Source organism: Pipistrellus hanaki (genome assembly GCF_964339955.1).
Source record: "Pipistrellus hanaki genome assembly, chromosome: 11".
In the NCBI taxonomy this organism is placed as follows: domain Eukaryota; kingdom Metazoa; phylum Chordata; class Mammalia; order Chiroptera; family Vespertilionidae; genus Pipistrellus; species Pipistrellus hanaki.
Window position 1 is genome coordinate 16,385,182 of NC_140513.1, and position 26,206 is coordinate 16,411,387.

General features: G+C 39.7%; 1 protein-coding gene across 1 annotated transcript in view; it reads left to right on the forward strand.

The window, feature by feature from the left end:
* The window catches only part of SVEP1 (sushi, von Willebrand factor type A, EGF and pentraxin domain containing 1), a 142,057-nt gene that overhangs the window by 77,397 nt on the left and 38,454 nt on the right, over window positions 1–26,206 (forward strand). The window contains exons 20-36 of the mRNA XM_084899290.1: window positions 683–769; window positions 1,784–1,885; window positions 3,713–3,826; window positions 5,952–6,065; window positions 7,538–7,739; window positions 9,227–9,384; window positions 10,251–10,452; window positions 12,744–12,919; window positions 15,672–15,796; window positions 16,792–16,915; window positions 17,585–17,755; window positions 18,847–19,020; window positions 19,451–19,570; window positions 20,724–20,900; window positions 21,124–21,208; window positions 22,115–22,306; window positions 22,868–23,035. Coding sequence (XP_084755416.1) covers window positions 683–769; window positions 1,784–1,885; window positions 3,713–3,826; window positions 5,952–6,065; window positions 7,538–7,739; window positions 9,227–9,384; window positions 10,251–10,452; window positions 12,744–12,919; window positions 15,672–15,796; window positions 16,792–16,915; window positions 17,585–17,755; window positions 18,847–19,020; window positions 19,451–19,570; window positions 20,724–20,900; window positions 21,124–21,208; window positions 22,115–22,306; window positions 22,868–23,035 — 2,491 coding nt within the window. The remainder of the gene's footprint in view (window positions 1–682; window positions 770–1,783; window positions 1,886–3,712; window positions 3,827–5,951; window positions 6,066–7,537; window positions 7,740–9,226; window positions 9,385–10,250; window positions 10,453–12,743; window positions 12,920–15,671; window positions 15,797–16,791; window positions 16,916–17,584; window positions 17,756–18,846; window positions 19,021–19,450; window positions 19,571–20,723; window positions 20,901–21,123; window positions 21,209–22,114; window positions 22,307–22,867; window positions 23,036–26,206) is intronic.

Consider the following 26,206-nt stretch of genomic DNA (forward strand, 5'->3'; position numbering starts at 1 on the left):
GATCCTCTATTTTATTTCTACATAATCCTATGTCGGGGATTTTTGCTCGTCTCTGTGATAGTTTCAGTTCTGAATATTAACATTTTCAGTGGATTTTGGTGTCTAGACTTATTAAATTGTTCTTTTGATGTCTTTTTTATGACAGTGACTCAAAGATTCTTAATTTGGGAATTCTGGTAACTTCCAGTTTCTTTCTAAAGGTCTAGAATTTAATTACAGATCCCATCCACCTCTGTATTTCCTTTTTTAATAAAACAAAATATGTGTGGCTTTGTCTCCTTTGAAAACTTGAATCTTTTTTAAAACATATATATATATATATATATATATATATATATATATATATATATATATATATATATTTTTTTTTTTTTTTACTTTTTTTTTTTCGGAGAGAAAGGGAAAGGAAGAGAGAAATAGAAACATCAATGATGAGAGAGAATCATTGATCAACTGCCTCTTACATAACCCATATTGAAGATCGACACCACAACCCAGGCATGTGTACTTATCGGGAATCAAACCGTGACCTCCTGGTTCATAGGTCAGTGCTCGACCACTGAGCCACGCCAGCAGGCAAGAACTAGAGTCTTGACCATAGTACTTAAATAGAGTCTACATATTGGCAAGATCTACCACACAACAATATGTTTCTCTAATACTTTCCTATTATTTTCATCAGGTTTTGGTTCAACTTTCTCAGCAGCAGAGGAAAGTATAGTGCCCCAAACTTCTCCAGGACATATCAAAAAGAAGTATGAAGTTGGCAGTCAGGCAAGTCCATTTTCTATGTATAAAATTTTCTCCAATGGGATGTTTGGAAAACAATTTATCATTATACATGCCACACAGAGGGAAATTATCAGAGTTGTAACTTTAATAAAAACTCATAAATATTATCCATGAGTAATTGTAGTATTTGTGACTTATGATAAGAACTTTCCAAAAATTTAGTATCAGAAGTACCAAGTACCAAAAATTGAATTTTTTCTAAGCAATTTTTAGTATAATGTATATATATGGAGAGCCTTTTGGTTCACTAATAATTAACTTACCATAAGCATAACCTATTATTTGAGTAAGGGCATTTGTATTAGCCAAAGGAAGAGTTAGTGAACTTTCATGAAAATTATTTAAAATCTTTTTGTCTGCAAAAAAATTCATTTGTTGGAGTACAGCCTGAGTTTTAAAAAAATTAAGCATAACTCATGAACATAATTAAATTAATTGTTCAGCCATTACTCTGAATTAACCCTGCCTAATGTCATGATAAATTCCTTGGCTCTAAGTATTTTTAAGGAGGATAATAAGGTTTTATTTCTTATTTCAACTTCCTACAGCCTCATCCAAACATACTGATTTGTAAGGGCTTCATAAATCATATTTGAAGCTAAGCTTAGTGGACACCGATTTTGTAAGGACTTCTAGAGCTGGAGCCATCAACCCTAGAGACATATTAGAATCCACTGGTCAGCTTTTAAAAATAATGATGCACAGATCCCACTCCCAGAGATCCTGATTTAGCTGGTCTGGGTCAGTCAGGGCACCATCCTCAGTATACTTTTAAAATACCTCAATGGATGCCAGTGTGCAGCCAGCATTTAGAAACACTGTTTGGGTTTACCGGAACATCACCAACATATATGCAGATCATTTAGCTTGAGTGAACTCACCTGAAGTCAGGAACCAGCCGTCTAATGTTGTAAACCTTCTAACTCCCTAGTCAGGATCTCTTTGAAGTGAAGCGAGTGTTTTGTCTCTGATCGATTTCTTTTCTGTCAAGGGCAGGTTTTCCACGAATGCTTCTTAAACCCCTGCCACAACAGTGGAACCTGCCAGCAACTTGGGCATGGTTATGTCTGTCTCTGTTCACCTGGATATACAGGTAAATACAGGAATGCAAATTTTAGAGTGTTTTTCATAATATGAAATGATTGTGACTTGCAGTATCAAACTTTGGAACATCTAAAATAAACCCTGTAAGATACATTAGGCCGTATCAATGCATAAAAACTTAAGATAAACTAATAGGTGAAAGAACATATACATATCTTACAAATGACAGTTTTCTTTGCACATTTTGGAAAAAGAATGAAGAATTATATTTTCAATGAAAAAGTCTCATTATATCTTACAATTTAAATTGGAATACAGCCGGCACCGGTTTGGCTCAGTGGATAGAGCGTTGGCTTGCGGACTGAAAGGTCCCGGGTTCGATTCCGGTCAAGGGCATGTACCTTGGTTGCGGGCACATCCCCAGTAGGGGGTGTGCAAGAGGCAGCTGGTCGGTGACTCTCTCTCATCGATGTTTCTAACTCTCTATCCCTCTCTCTTCCTCTCTGTGAAAAATCAATAAAATATATTTAAAAAATAAATAAATAAATAAATTGGAATACAGTTCCAGGGGCCATGTCCAAGGTTTCATTCTAACACAAAATGCATCATCCTCAACACAGAGCAAATTGTCCAGCATAAACATTTTAAACAAACTCCAGTTTCCCTCATTTGCTTCACACTAGTGGATATTCTTGTGAATAACTATGGTTTGTTGCTTTGTTTCTCTTTCCGGACTTTGTACTTAGAAAAACAATATAGCTTTGGACTTGATTATGTAGGAATTATGTAAGAATTACTTTTTCTTGCAATTTGGTTCTCTTTGTGGCTCAGTCCCGAAACATCATTTTTGATGGGAAATAATATCTTACAATTGCAATTAATTTAAAATCATGTTTTCTTGTAGAGAAAAAAAGTTTTTGCATCTCTCTGAATTTTATCCAACCAACATAAAACCTTTTTAATGAGAAAAATATCTAAATAAAAGAATTACCACAAAATAAACAAAAGGAAAGTTGGAAAACAAAATATAGTCCAAGGCTATCAAGAGTATTGGCATTCTACTTACCTTAGCTTGCTTGTGTGTGCCCGTTTTAATTTTTTTTTTTTAATTTTTCCTGACATTTTATAAGAAATAATTGATCTTTTCCTAGAATTGTATAGATGAGTAATGGTTGAGAAAGGTCATACTATATGATAGTGGTTCTCAGATATTGATGTGCATGAGAATCATCTGGAAGGCTTGAGAAAACAGATTTTTGGACCACTACCCCAGAATATCTGATTCAGTAGCTCTGGGGAAGGTCTGAGAATTTGCATTTCTACCAAGTCCCAGATTATGCTGATACTATTGATCCAGGGGCCACACTTTGAGACCCTATGGTAGAAAGCAAGACATGGTTTCCAGCAGAGCTAGCCCATAGATTGCCTATCTGCGCTCTACAGGAAGATGCAGTACCACTCGGGCACCTGGCATGTGAGTTGAGTTCTGGTAGGATTTAGCTCCGCCTCTACCCTTCAGCCAAGTGACCTGGTGCCAGGTATATTTGACTTTATATTTTCCACTTTAAAATTAACCAAATTCCTGACTCCATTTTATGAGTCCAGGTTTCCCTCCCCTCCCAGTACTTCTATTAGTAACTTGAGATAGTTTGCTATCTTTTATATATCCTTCTAAAGATATCTTAAATCTGTTTAGAAAGAGGCAGTACCTTCGTTAAATTCTTATCTAGATGGTAACACTTAATGAGTACTGGCCTTTTCCATCACCACTCTCCATAAATTCAGATTATGGGGATAAATACCTTTTAATGATGGTGACTCTACTTTTCTTACTCCCTCCCTCTGATTGTCCTTCAGTGTTTGGTTTGAATTTTAGGCTCAAAGTGTGAAACAGACATTGATGAATGCAGCTCATTGCCATGCCTCAACAATGGAATTTGTAAAGACCAAGTGGGGGAATTCATTTGTGAATGTCCATCCGGTTACACAGGTAAGGGGAAAGTTTTTTCTTTTCAAATTAATCCTTGGAATCATTGACATTTCATTGCTGAAAATCAAAACCATAATGAGACATCACTCACACTTGTTAGAATGGCTTTTATCAAAAGATAGGTAATAGTGAAGAAAAGGAAGCCCTCATGCACTGGTGGTAGGAATGAAAATTGTTATAGTCACAGCCATTATGGAAAACAGCATGGAGATTCCTCAAAAAGTTAAAAGTAGAAAATGAAGTAACTATGCCAGAGGGCTGTCTACAGCCCTGTGTTCACTGTAGCATGGCTCACCATAGCCAAAATATGGAAACAACAAACATGTATATCAAGGGATGGAGGGATAAAGTAAATGTAGTAGATATAGATACAACTTTGTGGGCACTAAGTGAGATAAGTCAGACAGAAAAAGACCTATGACCTGACCTCTATGGAATCTTAAAAAGCCAAACTCAGTCTGTTCTCCCACCACCCCCATGGTGAGTCCAAGCAGCTTGGACAGTGGGAGAAATGGCAACAGCCAGGCCACTCAGGTTCTGAAAAGCTCACAATGCCAAGCAGCCTGCAGGCACTGGGCATATACCTGCCCTGCTACCAGAGTGCCCAAGGGGAAGGGAAGCTCCGTTACCCAGGGGCAGTGAAGGAGGAGCCCAAAAGGAGATCAGGAAGGTTGTCCGCTAAACCTACTTCTGCAAAAGTGGAAGAGAGGCCAGAAAAAGCAGCAGGAACGATAAAGACAAAAAAGTACAAACAAAGGGGAAAGGGGAACAAGGAGAAAGCAGGCCGAAGTGGCTAACCAGGAACCTGAAGATCCACCTGCTGAAAACAGAGAAGCAAAATCCAAGTGAGTCCAGCCTCAAATAAAGCAGGAGAGAAAGAAGCCAAGTCTGATTAATGTCACGTACCATGTCTCATCAGTAGTCCCTATCCCCCTGGTTGTATAATCCACAGGAATATTTTTAACAACTATTTTGGAAACAAGTTTTTTTAGTAGCTCTAGGAACCTTTTTTAGAAGGGAATTCCAGTTCATTGCATTTTCTGAAGTGTAAATGCTGTTTTGTAAGAGGTGAAATTATTTTCTGGGTGTCTATTTTTTTTTTCTTGTACAACCAGAAAACAGTGAGGTATTGAAGATGGGAGGCTTTGATTGTCTTGGACATCAGCTTAACCTTCATAGATGGGGGTAGTTTTTTATCCTTAATACCTATCAGTTAAATGTCAATTTGAGATTAGTTGAGCACTTCACTTGTCTTTAACATTTTAAACTACTTCCATTCTCATGCTTTTGGTAGAATTATTTCCTAAATAAACCACCCTTGACCTCGGCTCTCCCCATCAGAATTTTCTGCAACATCTTTGGTTGTGATAGTCCAGTTTCCCTAGTAACATTGTTAATGTGCTGTGAAAGATTGAAAATTTAATTATGTATATATGATATTAAATTTTGAATTAGTGGGACTTTGATGTAACAGCATATCAACATTTGAAGATATCTATTAAGGAAAATTAGCCTTCAAATTTTAAGCTGGAAAGTCACTGGGCTAACTGTGAAGAAAATAATCACAACTATAGAACTTTAGTCTTTGGTACATATATTAAGAATTGTGTATAAATTGAAATGTCTGTGTACTTATCCTCAAAACAACTAATAAAATCTTAATTAATTAAGAACAAAAAAAGCCAAACTCATAGAAACAGAGTGGAACGGTGTTTGCTGGGGATAGTGGGTGGGAGTATTGAGTCTGTGTTATTTAAGGGTATAAACTTGAAACTAGTAGGTAAATAAATCATGTTAAAGATTCAAGGGATAAACTCTAAAAAGGGTGAACAACTAGCTAACAATATGATAAAGTTTAAAACAAAGTCACATTTATCTATTTGATTAAAAATAGCTAGATATTTATAGTTGTCATTTTCCATTGCATCCTGAAAATATCAGGTTTCTTGCTAGTAAAGTTTTGCAGTTCACACAATAAAAGAAAATGTTTTAATTCAACATATTTGCCAAAGAGCAAAATTTTTTACAAACACATTAGCCATGATTTCCAATTATTTTGCTTTATTCCTGAATAAAGTATTAGTCTTGAACTTCTCCAGCTCAGACATTTTATTATTCTTTGCAGGTCCACTATGTGAAGAAAATATAAATGAGTGCAGCTCTAGTCCCTGTCTAAATAAAGGTGTCTGCGTGGATGGTGTGGCTGGCTATCGCTGCACATGTGCGAAAGGATACATAGGTAGGATGTTTCCATTCTTACTGCACTGTCTTAAAGTCCTATAAAGCACCACAAATTATTACATTTACTAACATTATATATGTTAATTTTCTGATTTTATAAAGGTGTCATGATTATATAAGAGAAAGTCCCTTTTTTGCCATGAAAGCCCTTATTTTTGAGAAAATTCTGAGCCATTTAGAGGTAACATGGCATCACATCTGCAATTTACTCCTAAACAGTTCAGGAAAAAAAAATAATGTCTTTGTGTATTTGTAAAGAAAGAGAGAAGATAACAGTTTATCTGGTAAGACAAATATTCAAGAAGAAACTGGAGATAAAACATAGAAGATAATATTGAAATAGACGCTAAATAATATGGTTAAACCTATAATTGATAAAGAGGAAGTCCCAATAATTGACAATGAAGAAAAGAGGCAACATCAAAAAAACAAAGGACATGCCAAAACTGGTTTAGCTCAGTGGTAGAGCGTCGGTCTGCAGACTGAAATGTCCCGGGTTCGATTCTGGTCAAGGGCCTGTACGTTGGCTGCGGGCACATCCCCAGTAGGAGATGTGCAGGAGGTGGCTGGTCAATGTTTCTCTCTCATCGATGTTTCTGGCTCTCTATCCCTCTCCCTTCCTCTCTGTAAAAAATCAATAAAATATATATATTTTTTTAAAACAAACAAACAAACAAACAAACAAACAAAACAGAGGACATTTTTAAGCTCAATGTACTAGTTTTACTTTTTAACATTATTAAAAAACTAGAGGCCCTCCGCGGCCAGGGTGGAACACTTGCCTCGGCGATGAAGAAGGCATTCCTCCAGGCCACATACGCTGCCTGCTCTCAGTGGCCACTCCTCCCTTCCCCCGGGACTGAGAGACTCCTGCGGGGCTGGGAGGACTGGGCACTGCTATTTTGTGGGTATGGGTGCCGCCATCTTTGTGATGTACTGATGGTCAATTTGCATATTCCCTCTTTATTTGATAGGATAGCTTACTATTTTAAAAAAATTATTTTTTAATTTCAGAGAGGCAGTGGAAGGGAAAGAGATATGGAAACATTGATAATTAAAGAAAAGCATTGATTGGCTGCCTCCTGCATATCCAGTACTGGGGATAGAGCCCAAAACCTGGGCAGGTGCCCAGACCAGGAATCAAACCATGACCTCCTGGTTCATAGATTGATGCCCAACCACTGAGCCACACCAGCCAGGCTGGTTTTACTTTTTAATATTATCACAAGTAGATGTCTACTACTGGTGTTAGTTTCAGAAAGACATAAGGTAAAAAGATTAAATTATCAAAAACACACTCCTAAATGACTTAGAAAAGCCAGAGATCATTAAGGAATGAATCTCAAAACAGTTCGATAGGCAGTGGCTCTGCAGCCTCCCTTTAGAAGCAGAATCTTCCAAGTCATCATTTGGATCACAGTCCTCCCAAGGGATTAACACTGGGCTCTTTCTCCTCCTCACCATCCCCAGGCCTGCACTGCGAAACAGAAGTCAATGAATGCCAGTCAAGCCCATGCTTAAATAATGCAGTCTGTGAAGATCAGGTTGGGAGGTTCTTGTGCAAATGCCCACCTGGATTTTGGGGTACCCGGTGTGAAAAAAACTTGGATGAGTGTCTCAGTCAACCATGCAAAAATGGAGCTACTTGTAAAGATGGTGTCAATAGCTTCAGGTATAAGACTAAGTCTGGTTCTTTCTACTATTTTTATTTACTTAATTGTTCAGTCATTATATAGTCTTTATGGAATATTATCTTGAGTCCCAGGTCAGCTATTCCCAAATTCTACCCCAAAAATAGGCTACAGGAGAATCTCCCCACCACCTGTGTTTCTGATTCACTAAGTCTGGCATAAAGTATATAATTTTAAAATAGGCAGACTATATGGTGTAAATTTCCCAATCATTGTGGTGCTCAGCTGCATTTGGGAACTGCTGTTTTATATAGTCATCTCTCCATAGCCATGGGGAATTGGTCCCAGGACTCCCGGGGATGTTCAAGTCTTTTATATAAAACTAGAGGCCTGGTGCACAAAATTCAGCCCAGCCTGCACCCTCTTCAATTTGAGACCCTTTGGGGCATGTCCAACTGCTAGTTTAAGCAGGATAGAGCCTAAATTGGCAGTTGGACATCTACCTCACAATCTGGGACCACTGGCTGTTAACTGTTCACCTGCCTGCCTGATTGCCCCTAACTACTCTGTCTGCCTACCTGATGCCTCTAATTGCTCCCCTGCCTGCCTGATAACCCTAACTACCTCTGCCTGCCTGCCTGATTGCCCCTCACTGCTCCCCTGCTGACCTGGTCACCCCTAACTGCTCTCCCCTGCTGGCCTGTTTGCCCCTAACTGCTCTCCCTGTCAGCCTGGTCATCCCTAACTGCTCTCCTCTGCCAGCCTGATTGCCCTTAACTGCCTCTGCCTCGGACCCCACCACCGTGGTTTTGTCCAGAAGAACATCTGGAAGGATGTCCAGTTTAATTAGCATATTACCCTTTTATTGGTATAGATGGCCTAATATTTGCATATAATCTACATACATCCTCCCATATACTTTAAATCGTCTCTAGATTATTTACAATACCCATTACAATGTAAATGCTATGGAAATAGTTGTTATACTGTATTGTTTAGGGAGTAATGACAAGAAAACAGTCTGTACATGTTCAGTACAGATGCAACCATCAACCATCAAACACCTAAGACTATTGAAAAATGCCCTGCATAGTACATGTCAGCTACACATAATACTTTTTTTGTAGAATAGTTTCCATGCATGATGAATCCACAGATGTGGAATCCATGGATACAGTGTACTTGGGAAGGCAATAAAAGATGAGAGAAAACACAATTACATAAGAAGCAAATACAGAAGCACTGAACTTTTAATATTTTTTTCCTAGAACATCTATGGGGAAAGAAAGGCCCAGTGTGTAAATAATACTTCATCTTGATAAGAACTACCTCCTACTAAAACATTTCAAATAAATGTCGTGTTAAATAAGTTTATTAGATCCACTAGCTAAAGTAACTAGCATTAAAGTTTTGATGTGGAGCATTTTAATTTTTATAGTCCCTGAGACACGTTACCATAAGTGGGAGACATCCCTCCACTGCTGCCTTTCTGCAGCTGTTTTCATTGTTACACTTTGTTTTCCTTCAGGTGCCAGTGTGCAGCTGGCTTCACAGGGCTACGCTGTGAACTGAACATCAACGAATGTCAGTCTAACCCGTGTAGAAATCAAGCCACCTGTGTGGATGAATTAAACTCCTACAGTTGTAAATGCCAGCCGGGATTTTCAGGCAGCAGGTGTGAAACAGGTATATATGTATGAGTATTACCAACAATACTAAAAATAGTGATATAACCCAACCAATTTTTACCTGCACTAAGCACCACCTATGTGGGGGGGGGGGGGGGAGGGGGACTATAATAAGCATTGTTTAATTATTTAATCTTCAGAGCCTTGTTTAATTATTTAATCTTCAGAGCCATCTAATAAACTAGGTAATCTTATCTGCAATAGCACAGGCGAGTATATAGAAACTTAGAGGTGTCAGGGGGAAATGAGAGAATTGAATTTAGTAGAACTCTGAATTCACATTCTATAGGTTCAGAAGGGACGTTTTGATAAGCTACTTGATTAAGTAGGTCACAGGCCATGGACATATTTGAGAATCAATGCTAAACTGCTTGCTCGGGGCACTGCGGCCTTTTAACACTAGGACTTTTGTTTTGAGTGAGGTATGTAGGATTGGGGCAGAGCTGAACTGGTCATGAACTCGGAAAGAGCCAGAGCCCTGAGTAGGGATGGAATGGTGCCCTTCCCTCTCCTGCATCAGTTCCTCCGCTCTACGGGGTCATTCCCAGCAGCAGCCAGCCATGCTTTAGCGACTCATCTTTAGTATTTCCCCAGACCTACCTCTCCTTCCAAACATGCCCTATATCTCTGCTTCCTTTCACTACTGAGTATTTTTCCTATCTTACTCACCGATTATTTTATTTAAAAGAATGTGTGTTATATTTTGTAAAGAACGTATTTTTAATTTTTGAAACCACTTCTCAGGTCATCCTATTTACTGCAGTGGCTGCTTTGACAGTAGCCCTGTTACCTGCTGCTTACTTTAGACTGTTGAAAAACGCCCTGCAAGCACCATGGTCTGCACACTTTCCTTATTTATTGCAGAACAGTCTACGCGTTTTAACCTGGATTTTGAAGTTTCTGGTACCTATGGTTACGTCATCCTAGACGGTGTGCTTCCATCTCTCCATGCTGTAACCTGCACATTCTGGATGAAATCCTCTGACATCAACAACTACGGAACGCCAATCTCCTATGCACTGGAGAATGGCAGCGACAACACCTTCCTCCTGACCGATTACAACGGGTGAGCAGAAATGGCAGGAAATCTTATCTCAGAACCAAGTTAGACCTCCCACTAGGGCCTGAGGAGCAGGGGAGTCAGGTACCTTGGCAGGATAGCAGGGTGACAGTAACCAAAGGGAGCATATGGACAAGTTCTGTAAGAGGGCCATTTTTGTGATAATACCTTATACGTGTATTTTGCTTCTTACTAAGCATCTTCTTGTTGTTTTACTAAGTACTGCTGTTTACGAAGTTCTTCATTTGATCTTCACAATGTCCTGAGGAACTCATGCACATTTAACATATATTAAAAACAGTTTCAACACTCTAAATGGTGTGCCTCAAATCTCACACTCTGAGAGTGGCAAAGCCAAGTCTCAGTCTCTGACTTGTAGAGCCTTGCTCCTTCTTTTACTTATCAGGGCCTCCAAGGGTCAAGGGATATCAGCCACATTACTGACCTATGAGAGACACGTATTGAGTAGGAAGCAGTCTACAAACTCGGGTGTTCAAGATGACATTTCCTTTTTCTTTTGGGACCAGTTAATTTCAGTCACAGGGCCCCATCCCCCTGGGCTATCAGGCCCCTCAACCTCAGCTATTTCTCTCACTACTGAGTGGGTTCTTGCAGATTGATTCATAGAACCCAGGGTTTTGATAAAATCCACAGACCTGTACATGACTCCCATCATTGGCATCTGTCCACATTACTATTCCCCGAGCTGTCCATTGCCTCAGCTCTGTGGTCCCTTCAGAACCACTGTTCTTCACCGCATGTGGAATCCTTGACGAGGCTGAGGTTTATACCTTCAATCTGGATAGATTCTGTGGTTCACTGCATGGCCTGTTCCTCTCAGCCGCCTCCAAATGTGTGGCCTGTTGCTACTGAGAAGGTTGCAAGCCTCAAAGACCCACAGAGCTCTCTTTCCAGACAAAAACAAGTATTATAAAAATATTATTTCATCTTAAAATGCATGGAATAGGGGCTAAGATGCCAAGGCAGATGCGTAATGAGTTCTTATCAGTTTCCTCTGATCTTTTCTTTTTCTCCATTTGCTTTTGGAAATATTTCACTTTAAACTGCTTCTTATCTTTGACATTTCCCTAAGTGACGTGGTTGTTGGATTCCTCGTGTGTTGGTCACCTTTGTTTAATCCTAGTTATTCTTTTTTTTTTTGGATCCACATGCTTTGTCTGCCATGTGACAGCTTTGGCAATGGAGAGACAGTCTTATTTTCTGAAGTTTGTTCCTGATTTTAAGAATATACATCTAGAGGAAGACAACCATTCTATGCTTGTACAACTCTCATTCCTTGCATTTTATTTTTTAACATATATCTTTATTGTTGAAAGTATTACAGATGTCTCCTTTTTATCCCCCCATTGACCCTCTCCACCTCGCTTCACTCCCCAACCTTCACCACACTATTGTCTGTGTCCATGGGCTATGCATATATGTATACGAGTTCTTTGGTTAATCTCTTCCTGCCTCCCCACCTTCCCTCTGAGATTTATCAGTCTCTTTCATGCTTCCATGCCTCTGGATCTATTTTGTTCATCAGGTTTTTTTGTTTATTAGATTCCACATATGAGTGAGATCATGTGATACTTGTCTTTCTCTGACTGACTTATTTCACTTAGTATAATACTCTTCAGGTCTCTCAAAGGATAAGCGATCCTTTTTACAGTTGCATAGTAACCCTTTGTGCAAATGTGCCACAGCTTTTTTTATCCACTCATCTACTGATGGCATTCCTTTCATTCTTTGCTTATTCTCTCCAGAGTGGATGGTCAGTTAAATTAGACCAATGTGTCTCAGCTCATCCTAAGACTTTTTCCTAGTTCTCCATGTTTAAGAAACACAAATATTCAGTGAGCTATGATAAAGTGTAATGAGTAAATCAAATCTGCTTCTGTGAAATATGACCAAATTGGGGGGAGAAGGAGGGTGGCAGGAAGAAGTAATGGTTTTATACAAAGTTCTTTTTTTAATATATTTTATTGATTTTTTACAGAGGAAGGGAGAGAGATAGAAAGCTACAATAGAAACGTCGATGAGAGAGAAACATCAACCAGCTGCCTCTTGCACACCCCCTACCGGGGATGTGCCCGCAACCAAGGTACATGCCCTTGACCAGAATCGAACCTGGGACCTTTCAGTCCGCAGACCGACGCTCTACCACTGAGCCAAACCGATTTCAGCTATGCAAAGTTCTTTACCCACATGGAGAGAGAAGAAAAAATAGTAGCATTCCCCACAGGTGGCATTACAACATATGACTGATGACTCTGTCCCCTGGAATCTTTCCACAGCTGGGTTCTTTATGTGAACGGCAAGGAAAAGATAACAGATTGTCCCTCCGTGAATGACGGCAGTTGGCATCATATTGCAATCACCTGGACAAGTGTGGCTGGAGCCTGGAAAGTCTATATTGATGGGAAATTATCTGATGGTGGTATGGGTCTCTCCGTAGGTTCGGCCATACCTGGTATGTCTTAGCAGAAGAAATAGAATTCTGTTAATCACTAAAAGTGCTGGTGCTTAGGTGAACATGGAGTTTGCTAGCTTTGTTGTGTTAGGTGATGGACAAAGATCATTAAGTCTCTCTTTTATTTACTACCCCTGACTACCCAGACTGTAAATTATTAGAAGCTTTTTCTAGGTGTTCTTTGTGACCCTCTGTGTAGGAAATGCCTTTGGGGTTTTAGTAAGACTATCAAGAAGCATTCTGAACTAACATCTCTTCCAAGGAGATTAATTGCTGGTGTTATTTATATGTTTTATTTTGTTTTATGATCAGTCTTCACAGTATACAAATATATCCAGTGCACAAGCTGGAGCACTAAAAATCAAAACTTGCCTCTATAAACACCTTTAGAAAAATATTTGAAGAGTTTTAGTTTGAAGGAAAGCAAAAGTATTAGGCGATCCAGGGTTCTCGGCATTGTATAATACAAGGCAATAAGCTTGCTCTATATAGATTTTCCTATGATGTGATCAAATTAGGAGGAATGGTTGGCAGTTTAATAAATGTGGAAACATTGTGTTTCAATAGGAAGTGGCATTACCAGGTAAAGTGGGGTGGAAGTTTCTTGTTTTCAATGATCTCTTCTCTGGGTGGTGGGATGGCAGATAGCTTTTATTTTCTTCTTTATTCTTTTCTGATATTTTCATAATGATTTAATTTATAATTTTAAAAACATACATTTTGTTTATAATTTTAAAAACAGCATTTCTGTCTTTTAAAAAAATTAAACCCTGATAGAAGAGTGAATAGTAGGTTACAGGAATAGGGAGCAGGGAGGAAGCTATAACAGTATCCACCAAGGGAGATGGTTGTCTGATTTCAGCAGTAAGAATGAATTGGAGTCCGTAAATATTGCAAAACTTATTTAACAGAGCTCAGTGAATGCTGGTTTCAGTTTGGATGAAGAAGCTTATTGAAGAGTCTGTAAGCTAAGATAGGAATTCTAGGGGAAGCACAATTATCAGAGCAAGAGTTAGAGTCAGGGAAGATTCTGTATTTGGTTTTAGACATAATGAATTTGAATTCTGATCACAAGAATACATGCAACCAAAAACATAGGTTGACACAACTTTATATCAAATTGACAGTTGTTTTTAGTGAATAGGTATGATTGACAAGAATTCAGCATAGTTGAATTGTATAAAAATTGTGATACAACCTTTCTGGGAAACAATTTAGAAACTTCCATCAAGAGCCTTAGAGAAACCTTTTGCATGCAATCAACAATGCAATCACCAAGAATCAAATACTCATGTACTAATATATTTATCTCAAGGTATCCAATTAAAAGTGGTTTAGTTAATTAAGCAAATTATAGATTACTGTACATACATATAAAATAACTTAAAATTCATGAAACAAGAGCTGAACATCAAGAAAGCAAGATTGAAACATCATGTATATTGTGATCCTGAATTGTGTGTTTTTAAATATCACATATACACACACTAAAAAATAATTAAAATAAAAATGTAACCTAGAAGGAAATACACAAAGTATTAAGTGATTATTCCTGGGTAGGGTGAATTCTTTATATTTATTTTTTCTAATTTCCATCCAGGTATATATAAATTTTTAAATATTTGTTTTATAAGAAAGAGATGTAGGTTGGGACATCTTAAAAGAGGGATCAATAGACATTGATTGGCAGGTGAGTGAGGTCAGATGGGGAGAGCAGTTGAAGGAAGAAGAGAGGAGGCGGGGGTAGGATCCTGGGGGCATCAGCATCTAAGAGGCAGGCAGAGAAAGGAGCAGAAAGGTTTGAGGAGAACCAGGAGAGGATGTTCTCATGGAAACCAGGTGGCACCAGCAAGGCTTCTGGCAGGGAGCAGGTGGCACACACAAGGAGGCTAGCTGAAGAGTTGAACGAAGGGACTCTTTTCAAAAGTATGACCAGGGTTAAGCGATGGAGAGAACTCACTCAGCGGGAGCAGTGATGTCAGACAGAGGAAGGCAGCCACTACCCTCCGTTGCCTGGGAGGAAAGTATCCAGGATATTAAACTTCCTCATCTCATTTTCTTATCTCAGCCTGGTCCTTCCATTTGCCACAGGATCAGAAAGAAGCCAGAGGGACAAGGAAATGATGTGGTGCAGTCCATAGGTGCCAGCCTTTGGGGGCACAAAGTAGAGTGGGAAAGGGTGAAGGTTAGCTCTGGAAGGACAGACACAGACCACTCAGTGCAAAAGGACAGACAGTTAAATAGAATGAAATGGACAAAAGAAACATGGTACAGAGAAGTCGCCAGAGGTGAATATTGAAGAATTTCCGTTAAATTTGGCGATTAGGTGGCCACTGGCAACTTTAGAAGATTCCTTGGAATCTGTGAAAGAAATGTAAACATTGTAGGCTTAAGACATAAGAAAAAGAGTATCAACTGATAGTCTACCATGGAGGATAATTGTCTAGGAGAAAGGAGGCCACATAGGACTTCCTATTTTGTTGATATAAAATCACATATGCTTATCCAAGTATACCTATATTAGTTTTATAGTTCAATTTTTATAAATCTAATATTTAAATACAGCTTTATTTTAAGTTGTTTTGTAAAACATTGAATTTGTCCTTATTGATAAAACATGCAATAAATGTACATAACTGAGCTTTTTAATAACTTTCCCTAATACATTTATGTTGGCTAGGCTTTGGTTAAGTTAGCATTTTAGGAATAACAATCAGACCAGTTTCCCCCCTTTTTTCTCTTCCCTCTCTAGGTGGTGGTGCATTAGTTCTTGGGCAAGAACAAGACAAAAAAGGAGAGGGATTCAACCCAGCGGAGTCTTTTGTGGGCTCCATAAGCCAGCTCAACCTCTGGGACTATGTCCTGTCTCCACAGCAGGTCAATTCCATTTTCAGTGTATGACAGTAATGAGCTACAAAGGTACAAAACTAGTAAAAATGTGAACAGCCTAATGATGCCCTATCTTATTGCAACCTCTGGGTTTTCAGACTTTGCCGCCAGTATCATTTGAGGCTATGATCGTAGACTAAGCCAGCTAGAGGTTATCTGCCGTAACTTTCAATAATTCCCCTTTTCAGTTTCTTGGTGATGTTTTTAAATTGTTTTGGACATGATTATTTTATAAAAATCTTGTCATTTCAGAGCTGGAAAAGATCATAGAGAATAATACTTCAAACCCCTCTCCTTAAAGTGCAGGAATTTAGGAGTGTCATAAAATTATGCATAAAAGTTACAGATGAGTGAGTAGTTAAAGCACTACAGTGGCCTGCGTTCAAATCCCTGCTTTACCACAAACTTGCCATGATGATTTTGAACATATTACTCCCTCTCTCTAAGCTTTAGGGTGTGTGTGTGTGTGTGTGTGTGTGTGTGTGTGTGTGTGTGTGTTTATGAAGATAAACAGAACAGCGTAGTGGAGCTTGGGATTTAACCTAATCCTGCTATACTATCAAGGTGTTGTTTGTCACATACTAAGGGCTTGATAAATGCTTGCTCTTATTATTAGTGGCAGAGCTTGTCTAAGCTGTCATTGCCTCAACTTTAGATCAGAGATAGAAGACAGGAAAATGGAGAGAGGGGGCCTCTACCACCCCTTAACAAACTGCAAAGCTTTAGACAAATTCTCTGCATAGAATTTCAGAATTTCCAGCAATCATAAAAAATTTGGGAAAGTGAAAGATGGAGGTGAAAAAGAGTGTCGGGGAGAGAAATTTTCCTGTTGCCCCAAAATCATATCTTACAAAAGCCTGCTTCCCTCCACCCCACCCCACCCAAAATCTGCAGATGTTTTTAATAGGACTAATTAAGACATAATAACTCTGTCTCAGGGAAACGAGGAAGATTTATCTAAAGACGTGTTTTTAAATCTTCAGGTGAAATCATTGGCTACCTCATGCCCAGAGGAACTCACTAAAGGAAATGTGTTAGCCTGGCCTGACTTCCTGTCTGGAATTGTGGGGAAAGTGAAGATCGATTCCAAGAGCATATTCTGTTCCGGTTAGAGTTTTCTTCTTCCATTGACTCTACTATCTCATTGACTACTTTGGGTTTCTAGCAAAAGGAGACACTTTGAAATTCTGTTAATCAAAGAGTGTGTGTGCCCTTTAGTCTATTGGTTAACAAAGAGTTCATTTTACCCAACTTCATCCAAAGGATTTTTTTAAACTACTAAATACATTCTGAATAACAGGGTACAAATTAATTGTGGAATAAACTTGGACAAAGGTAGAATAAGACAGGACAGCAAAGTCCTGTCCTCCCATTTGAGATGGGCACTCTCTAAGCTCTGCACTTGCTAGCAGCCCTCCAGCAGTGGGTAGCACAGTGGATGTTATAACCTGCACATTTGATAGTCAAACTCTGAATGATCAAAACTGCATCCTAAAATTCAATGTGTTTAAACAAATTTCTAAATATATCCTACAAATATAACTTATAAGAACATTTTAATTGTTCCTAAAATATTTCCTTTAAAATATATATATTTCCCCCTGAAAGAGGGTAAGTTGTTGACTCGAATATTCTTTCTGGTAATTTTGCTTGCCAGTGATTTTAATATCAGTAGAGTGGCTCTCAAATGTTGGTATAACATACAATTTGAAAACCTTGACCTGGCGATGCTCTACTATTGTTGATAAGTTCTCTACCTGTGTTGTTTGCCCACAGATTGCCCACCCTTAGAAGGATCCATACCTCATCTGCGGACTACATCAGCAGACTTAAAACCAGGCTCCAAAATCAATCTGTCCTGTGATCCAGGCTTCCAGATGGTCGGGAACCCTGTGCAGTACTGCCTGAATCAAGGACAGTGGACACAACCGCTCCCTCACTGTGAACGTGAGCTGCCTTTGTTGAAGGCATTTTAGTGCCTCTTGAAAAATACTGGAACCATAAGAACACCTTTCAGGAATGCTATGTAAAAGCTAGACACTTTACAGTAGCAAATATAGAAAACATTCATTGAGTGCTTCCTTTATGTAATGAGCCCTGTATGCTGGGCACCAGGAGGGTGGTGGGCAATGAAGATCCAGAGAAACCACCAGGCTGTAAACTGAGGCTGGCTGCTGCTTAGTAGGAGGTACAGGGCCAGGCGTTGCTTGTATGGGGTTTGTGGATTTTTGAGAGATTTTAAGAAAGTCTGCAGCAAGAGTCAGACGGGTCACTTATATGGAAATGCCTTTGGAAGTAGTTTAGGTGGGCCCAAAATTTTGATGGGTGAGTTGTCAGGGAATCGCCTGTGAGATGTTAGTTAGCTATGTTGATAGAGACTCAGAAAAGGTGCAGTCCTGCACCTGCAGGGGGCAGTCTCAGCAAAGGAGCAACGAATGGCCTCTGCCAGCACTTCTGTCTGGGAGAAAACTGCCCCTCCAGCCCTCACTCTGAAGCCAAACAAATTAGTTCTTCTGGTTTGTCCGTAGTGCTTTTAGAGTCACTGCCACTGTGGCTGGGCCTCAGAGGTAGTGAGTCAGCATAAGTCCATGAGTGGGCCCTTTAACAGAAATGCCTAACAGCCCATCTCACTCATCCACAATCCCTGCTGGTTTTTATAGCCAGAAATTATGGGACCTCTCTTCCTGGCACTAGAACTCCGGGCTGGGGGCCTAGAGTTCTGGGACCCTTTGCTTCTCAGGGGGACCTCTGCAGCCAAGCTATCCCTCCCAGTTATTAACCGCCACACGTGGGTGTGGGACCAGTCCATTCTGCCTCTCTACCCCTCCTACCAGTCTCGATGTGGGTTTTTCTTTATATCTTTCACCTAGACTTCAGGTGGTTTTCAATAATGGTTGTGCTACCCTAGAACACTCTCCATCTAATGTGTGTGGGCAATGAAAAATTCATGCTTAACTCAACTAACTGTCAATACAAAGAAAATGTCCCTAAAGCATCTTGTCCCTAATGTAGTGGTGTTCCTCTTGGCCACATTATAGGCATTAGTTGTGGGTTGCCACCTTCTTTGGAGAATGGCTTTTATTCAGCCGAGGACTTCCATGCTGGCAGCACAGTGACCTACCAGTGCAACAGCGGCTACTATTTGTTGGGTGATTCCAGGATGTTCTGTACGGATAATGGGAGCTGGAATGGCATTTCACCATCATGCATTGGTGAGATAAATCTTGACGTTTACCGTGTTGATTTATTCAAATTCTGTGGGAGACAATCATCCCAAAGCCCTGAGACTCTCTCATGGCATTTCTTTGTTAATTTCATCTCATCCCAGTAAGCGCTGGGCAAACTGCAGTGGCAAAGCAGCTGTCCATAGAGGTGCCAAAAAAGTTTAAATTTTTACTAGGCTCCATATTAAGAGTATCTTTATATTGTTGTTGTTTTGTTGTTCTTCTACTTACCCATCTATAAACTAAAGAAATAATAGCCTTTATTATATATCTGAAGGTGATTATGATTATATTTAAAATTTATATAGAGAATAAAGTGTTATACATTAAGTGCTATGTAATGATTTAAAAATAAAAACCAAATGCTTGATACGTAATAAAAACTAACTTTGCTCTTTGTGATCTGTCATCATTTTAGATGTTGACGAATGTGCACTTGGGTCCGATTGTAGCAAGTATGCTTCCTGCCTGAACACGAATGGGTCCTACATTTGCTTGTGTAACCCTCACTACACAGGAGATGGTAAACACTGTGCAGGTAACTAGTATATGTGTAATTGGCAAGTTTATTTAAATTTTTTTCTAGTAAATATTTCCAATGTATGTTATTTGACAATAAGACAGTATTTTCAATATCAAAGGGGAGATAGGGAAGATAAACCAAATTTAAAAAGACACATAAATAACAGCTAAAGATGCTTTAAATTAGTACTGTGCCTCTCCCAACCTCCCAAGTTCTGAACAACAAAACTGAGAGCTAGCTATATCACCCAACTATTGAAGAAATGCTTATAGGGTGAATTTAGAAATATAACTAATGGCTTCCACTGCCTCAATCAGAACAAGAAAGATGCATTATCACATCTTCATCATGAATATCTTTCCTCTGCCTCATCCACACAGAATTATATCATTGAAACAAAATAGCCATCTTGCCTTACCACATCTCTATATGTTGTGATAACTTTAATAATACTGAACCATCTCTCCACCCATCAGTATCTTTTTACATTTATTAGAGAAAGCAACTACCAGAAAATAATAAAAAATAATTCTCAAAATCTGTTTTATAATACATTGACTTTTCGAGAGCATTTCATTTGGTTAGCATTTAAGTGCTCTTCAGGAAAATTGATTTAGTATCTCTTCCCTTTTGGAGAACTCAAGTATTATAGTCACTTCCATTACTCAGAGCTAGCCACACATCTCCCCTTAACTTATCTCCCATTCTAGAAGTTGTGACTGACACCAAATTTGCATGTGGTAGGGGCTCACCATCTGTAGTCTGTTTGAATAGTGAGGCCGGAGACTTCTCCTAAATGTGCTTTGGATGAGCTTGAGAGAGCGTCAGTTACTCTGAAAAGATGAGGATGAGGTTAGGGGAAGTCAAGGGGACTGAATCCTGGTTAAGCCCTGGCTCCACCACTGCCTCCAATATATAACTGCCTTTAAGGCCAGATAAAATTTTATATATTTTTGCTGTTTGAAAATATTGTTTAAATGCCTATTAAATATATTTTCTGGTCTAATCATTCAAAGCATCTCTGGCCTTCATGTGTCTGCCTTCAAAAGCCTTTTCCTCAGGCTCTAACTGGTACCTAAGCTGTAGTGGAATTATTTTGCCATGAGACCTTGGATGGGTTGTGTGAATGCCACTTACTATTCTCCCAAAACTGTTTCTCTCTTTCAAGAACCAATAAAATGTAAGGCTCCAGGAAATCCAGAAAATGGCCACTCTTCTGGTGAGATTTACACAGTGGGTGCCGAAGTCACATTTTCCTGTGAGGAAGGATACCAGCTGATGGGCGCAAACAAAATCATGTGCTCGGAGTCTGGAGAATGGAGCCATCTGATACCACACTGTGAAGGTATGTTCAGTAAATTCCCCACGTCTGTGGTGTTGGGCAATCCTAGACATTTGCAGGCTAGAAATGTCAAGGATTGTATTGCGTCAATGCTCTTGTATCTAAAACCCAACTGTTAGGCTTATGTGTAAACATGACAAGAAAACCTAGAGCTGCCCTTGAACTTTCAGAGAGTTTGCACGTCCTCACTAAGAAAAGCAATGCTGTTTGTGTTCTGTCCTCACAGCTGTTTCCTGTGGTGAACCAGCTGCTCCAGAAAACGGTGCCATTGATGGATCAGCATTTACCTATGGCAGTAAAGTGATATATAGGTGAGCATCTAAGATTGAAATGACATTGTAGAAGTTGTTGGTGACCTGCTGGCAATGATATAATACTGGGTTAAAAGAGGAAGAATAGTAAGGTTTTGAATTAATATGGAGTTAATTGGGTTGTGTGTAGTATGAAGAAACTGAATGCAATCATCTATTCAATGGTGTCATATCTAGAATCCTTAAATCCCTAGACCACAACCCGTTACTGCCACCAGCATCTCCTTGAGAAACTCTAAGAATGGATGCCATGTAAGAAAGCTCTGCAAGCTAATATCTTTGGTTAAAAGGGGAGCTTTGGTCTGGCCAGTGTTGCTCAGTGGTTGAGTGTCAATCTATGAACTAGGAGGTCATGGTTGATTCACAGTCATGCACGTGCCTGGGTTGCAGGCTCAGTCTCGTGTGGGGCGTCAGGAAGCAGCTGATCAGTGATTCTCATCATTGATGTTTCTCTCTGTCTCTGTCTCTGTCTCTCTCTCCCTTCATCTCTGAAATCCATATAAATCAATAAAAATAATAAATAAATAAATAAATAAATAAATAAATAAATAAATAAGGGAGCTTTTGTGCCAAATCTAATATTACAGGGGCTAATACTAGACCAGACCACTCTCAAACCAAGAATGTTCTGTTTGCAGCTACTAATCCATGACACAAACTAGAGACAAGCCAAATCCTTAAATCTATAGTCCTACTTATCATCCAGCAAGATCCCTGTGGGGAAGATGTACAGTATTGAACCATAAAAAAAAAATAATTTCAAAGCATTATTCAGTAGTAAAAAAGAACTCTTCCAATATGAATAAGTTCTCAATATTTTTTTTTGGGGGGGGGAGGCTTGGGCACAGATAAAATTATGGGAAGTAAGGGAAATTATATTGTGTCCTTTTCCTTTATCTCCTTTAGGTGTAATAAAGGATATGCTCTGGAGGGGGATAAAGAATCATCCTGTCTTGCTAGCGGTTCTTGGAGTCATTCTCCTCCTGTGTGTGAACCGATCAAGTGTCCTAGCCCTGAAAACATAAGTCATGGGAAATACGTTTTGAGCGGGCTCACCTACCTTTCTACCGCATCTTATTCCTGTGAGAGTGGATACAGGTAAGTCCACAGACACCAGCCAAGCTTCCTATAATACCCGCTACTCACCATTTCCTCAGTAGGTTTCATCTGCATGTGACTGGCTGGTTTTCAATACAAGTTTCTCAAATTGGTATGCTTCCTGAGGCCCAGCTTCCAGTAAATGCCCAGGGAAATATTCCATTTGGAAACTCTAGTTCAACTGTTATAAGCATTTTGACGTTAAACATGAAGGCAAAAAGTATTGTGAAGTGTAAGACAAGGCCTGGATTTTTTGGTAAATGTTATCCTGGTGTCTGTCTCCTAGCCAGCCCGCTAACCCCTTCTGATTTAGGTAACCTACTCACAAAGTCTACACCTCCACCAATGAGCACATTTTATTTTGCACCAAGTTATGTTGTTTTAGCCCTTTCATTGTTTTAAAGAATCTACAACCTGCTCAGGTTTTCCTTCCTTTTATATAAAGCAATAAAATATGAAGAAATTTTATATTTATGTATTTAGATTCCTCTAAGCCCTTCCTGTTTCAATGCCATCACAGGAAATAAGCAATGAAAGAGGCCGTGTCATTCTTTCTTATAGCTTACAGGGCCCTTCCATCCTTGAATGCTCCGCATCAGGCAGCTGGGACAGAGCGCCACCTACTTGTCATCTTGTCCTCTGTGGAGAGCCTCCTGCCATCAAAGATGCTGTCATCACCTGGAGTAACTTCACTTTGGGGAGCACTGTCACTTACACCTGCAAAGAAGGGTGAGTAACCTGGTGCAGTAAGGAGCCTCTGAGGGCAGGGATGCCCCAGACTTTGGAGACAAGCTCCATTGAACGTTCAATTGCATTTGCTGTCAGCCAAAGCCGAGGAGAGCTTTTTGCTCTTATTCCCTGACAGCAGAAAGGGAGCATGTTCTCCTGAGGGAACCATGTTTGCTTGGGATTAGAGTGATTTATCAAGTTAGGCCTTGAGTAATGGGCATTGGGCAGTGCAGTGGAAAAGATCATTATGCTTTAATTAACAATGCGAAAAGCACAGCTAAATAAGCATTTATCCTCTGCAAACCAAAGGCAAGACTTTAAATCACAACAGAAAGATGACATGTCTTCAAGAAAAAAAATACTCAGTTTCAAGCTGTTACATTTTTAAAGAGCTCATTTTAATTCAGAGATGAATTTGAAAAAAAAAATACAGGATGCAGATTACAAAGCTTTTACCCTCAATGTCTTGTTTTATCCTCACAAAAGCTTCGGGAGGGTCAGAGAAAGAAGTCACTTTGGATGGGTGGTGATCTGCTTAGGGTCTCAGATAAGCCAGGAAGAATGGAGGGTTAATTGACCTGACATTTTCCCGCCTGCTTCCTCAATATTTTCACTATTGGTTGTGCTTTCACACTCCAGATTACCACAGCTGCTTTTCACACAGTTAGAAGCAGGAACTACAGGAGGATTGCCATTGCCTGGGTTTGTAAGCTCGGCTCTGGCATTCACTAACTGTGTGGCCTTGGGAAAACTGTGTAACTTATCTGTGCTTTGATTTCCTACCTCACATGAGTTCATTAAAGGTTCATAATGCTTATGGATAATGCAAGGAATAAAATGACATAATGCTTGGCCTAGCAAGAAAAAAAATTAATAAACTCAACAAAAATTGCCATTTTTATGATGATTGGAGTACAATTGAGAGGTTACAGTTTCTGTACAATCATCAAAGTCGAAGTTTGTTTCACTTGGATAGACTGTCCCACAAATACAGGCCTGCCAGCAGGTGGTGACATTCTGTTGCAAATTGTATAAATAGAAGACAGAAATCTCAAATCTTAACACCTTCTTAAGTGAAAAGGAAATCTTTAATATTAAACTATCAGTGTAGGAGTTAGCATCTGATGGCCCTCTCTCTGGTAGATTAAAAACTCATTTAAAAACTGCTTCATAATAAACTGTGTAGACTAATAAAAATTAGTCATTTTTTTGAAATCTTATCAAATATAAATGTCCCAAATAATAACTAAATATTGACAGTGCCTTGTGTTGGTTATTTTTTTTCTCATTTAAAAAGTGAGGCATTGTCACCATATAAAAACTAGAAAATAAAAAATTATTTTAAAAAATTATCCTACCTAATAAAAGAGTAATATGCAAATTAACCATCACTCTGCTGTAACCACAAGCCATGCCCACCAGCCAATCAGAGTGAGCATGCAAATAAACCCAGCCAAGATGGCTACAGCCACAGAGAGCAGGAAGGAGGCTTGGGTTTCCCAGGCAATGGAGTAAGCCAAGCTTTCCGCCTGCCCTTGCCGACCTAAGCCTCCACTCAAGGCTACAAAGTTTCAATTATAGAAGGTAAACAAATCCAAACAGAAATGGTGGCAGCCACAGAGCTGGAAAGAGCCAGAGGATAGGGATGCCCCTGGCAATGGAGGAAGCAAAGCTTTCCGCACACCCTGGCCGGCCCAGGCCTCCACCCCAGGCTACAAAGTTTCAATTGTAGGAGGTACATAAATTCCAGATACCAGGGCCTCCACTTGGGTTGCCAGGGGGCATGGCTGGCCTGCAAACCACCACGGGCCCCTAGCTCAGGCCACCACCCCATGCCCCAAAGGAACCCCCACCTTTGCTTTTCTATTGTTTGTTTTGCATCCCATTCCTTCCTTTTGGACTTCGTGTTTCTAATTCCTCAAGCATTATCCTTTATATTTTTCTTTGGGACACACTGATCCGGGACACCCTTCAGGGAAAACCAGCTGGCCCCCAATTATGCACCAGGCCTCTATCCTATCTAATAAAAGAGTAATATGCAGATTGACCATCACTCCAACACACAATATGGCTGCCCACATGTGGTCAAAGATCCTGCCCCTATGTGGACACAAGATGGCCACCACAAGATGGCCAGCAGAGAAGGGCAGCTGGGAGGCACCAGGTGATTAACCCTGCAGAGGAGGGCAGTTAGGGGTGACCAAGCCAGCAGAGGAGGGAAGTTGGGGGCAAACAGGCTGGCAGGGGAGCAGTTAGACATCAATCAGGCTGGCATGGGAGTGGTTAGGGGGTGATCAGGCTGGCAGGCAGAAGCAGTTAAGGGCAATCAGGAAGGCAGGCAGGTGAGTAGTTGGGAGCCAGCAGTCCTGGATTGTGAGAGGGATCCCATATTAGAGAGGGTGCAAGCTGGGCTGAGGGACACCCCACCCCCTGCCCCGGTGTGCAAAATTCAAGCACCGGGCCTCTAGTCTAAAGATAAATGTTAGTGATATATTACTATATTTCTTCCCAGAATTTTGTCTTTGCATATATTTTCTAGTATTAAAGATCACACTGTATATAAAATTTACTTTTTTCTCCTTCACAAATCATATGTGTATTTTTGTCACTAATCATTCACTTATAACATTTCGTAAGAATTCCTTATCTGCCTAATGTTATATCTATATATTATACAAAAGGGATTTATTAAAAGAAGAATTTAAGACAATAATGAAAATCATTACAACAAATCTGTACATTGGTAGAGGGTTTAAAATATTTCAAAGGACTGCCGAAACCTGTTTAGCTCAGTGGATAGAGCATCGGCCTGCGGACTGAAGGGTCCCAGGTTCGATTCCGGTCAAGGGCATGGTACTTGGCTGCGGGCACATCCCCGGTAGGGGGTATGCAGGAGGCAGCTGGTCGATGTTTCTCTCTCATCGACGTTTCTAGCTCTCTATCGCTCTTCCTTCCTCTCTGTAAAAAATCAATAAAATATATTTAAAAATAAAAAAATAAAATATTTCAAAGGACTTTCACGGGAACTATCTCATGTCTTCTGGCATATATCAATAAGAATATTTCTGGCCTAGACACCAAGACTTGGAGTTTTGGGATCATATGGCATGCACATTTTTAGCATTGCTAGTAGTGTTTGACATTTATCAGTCATTTTCTTTGCAGTCTGGT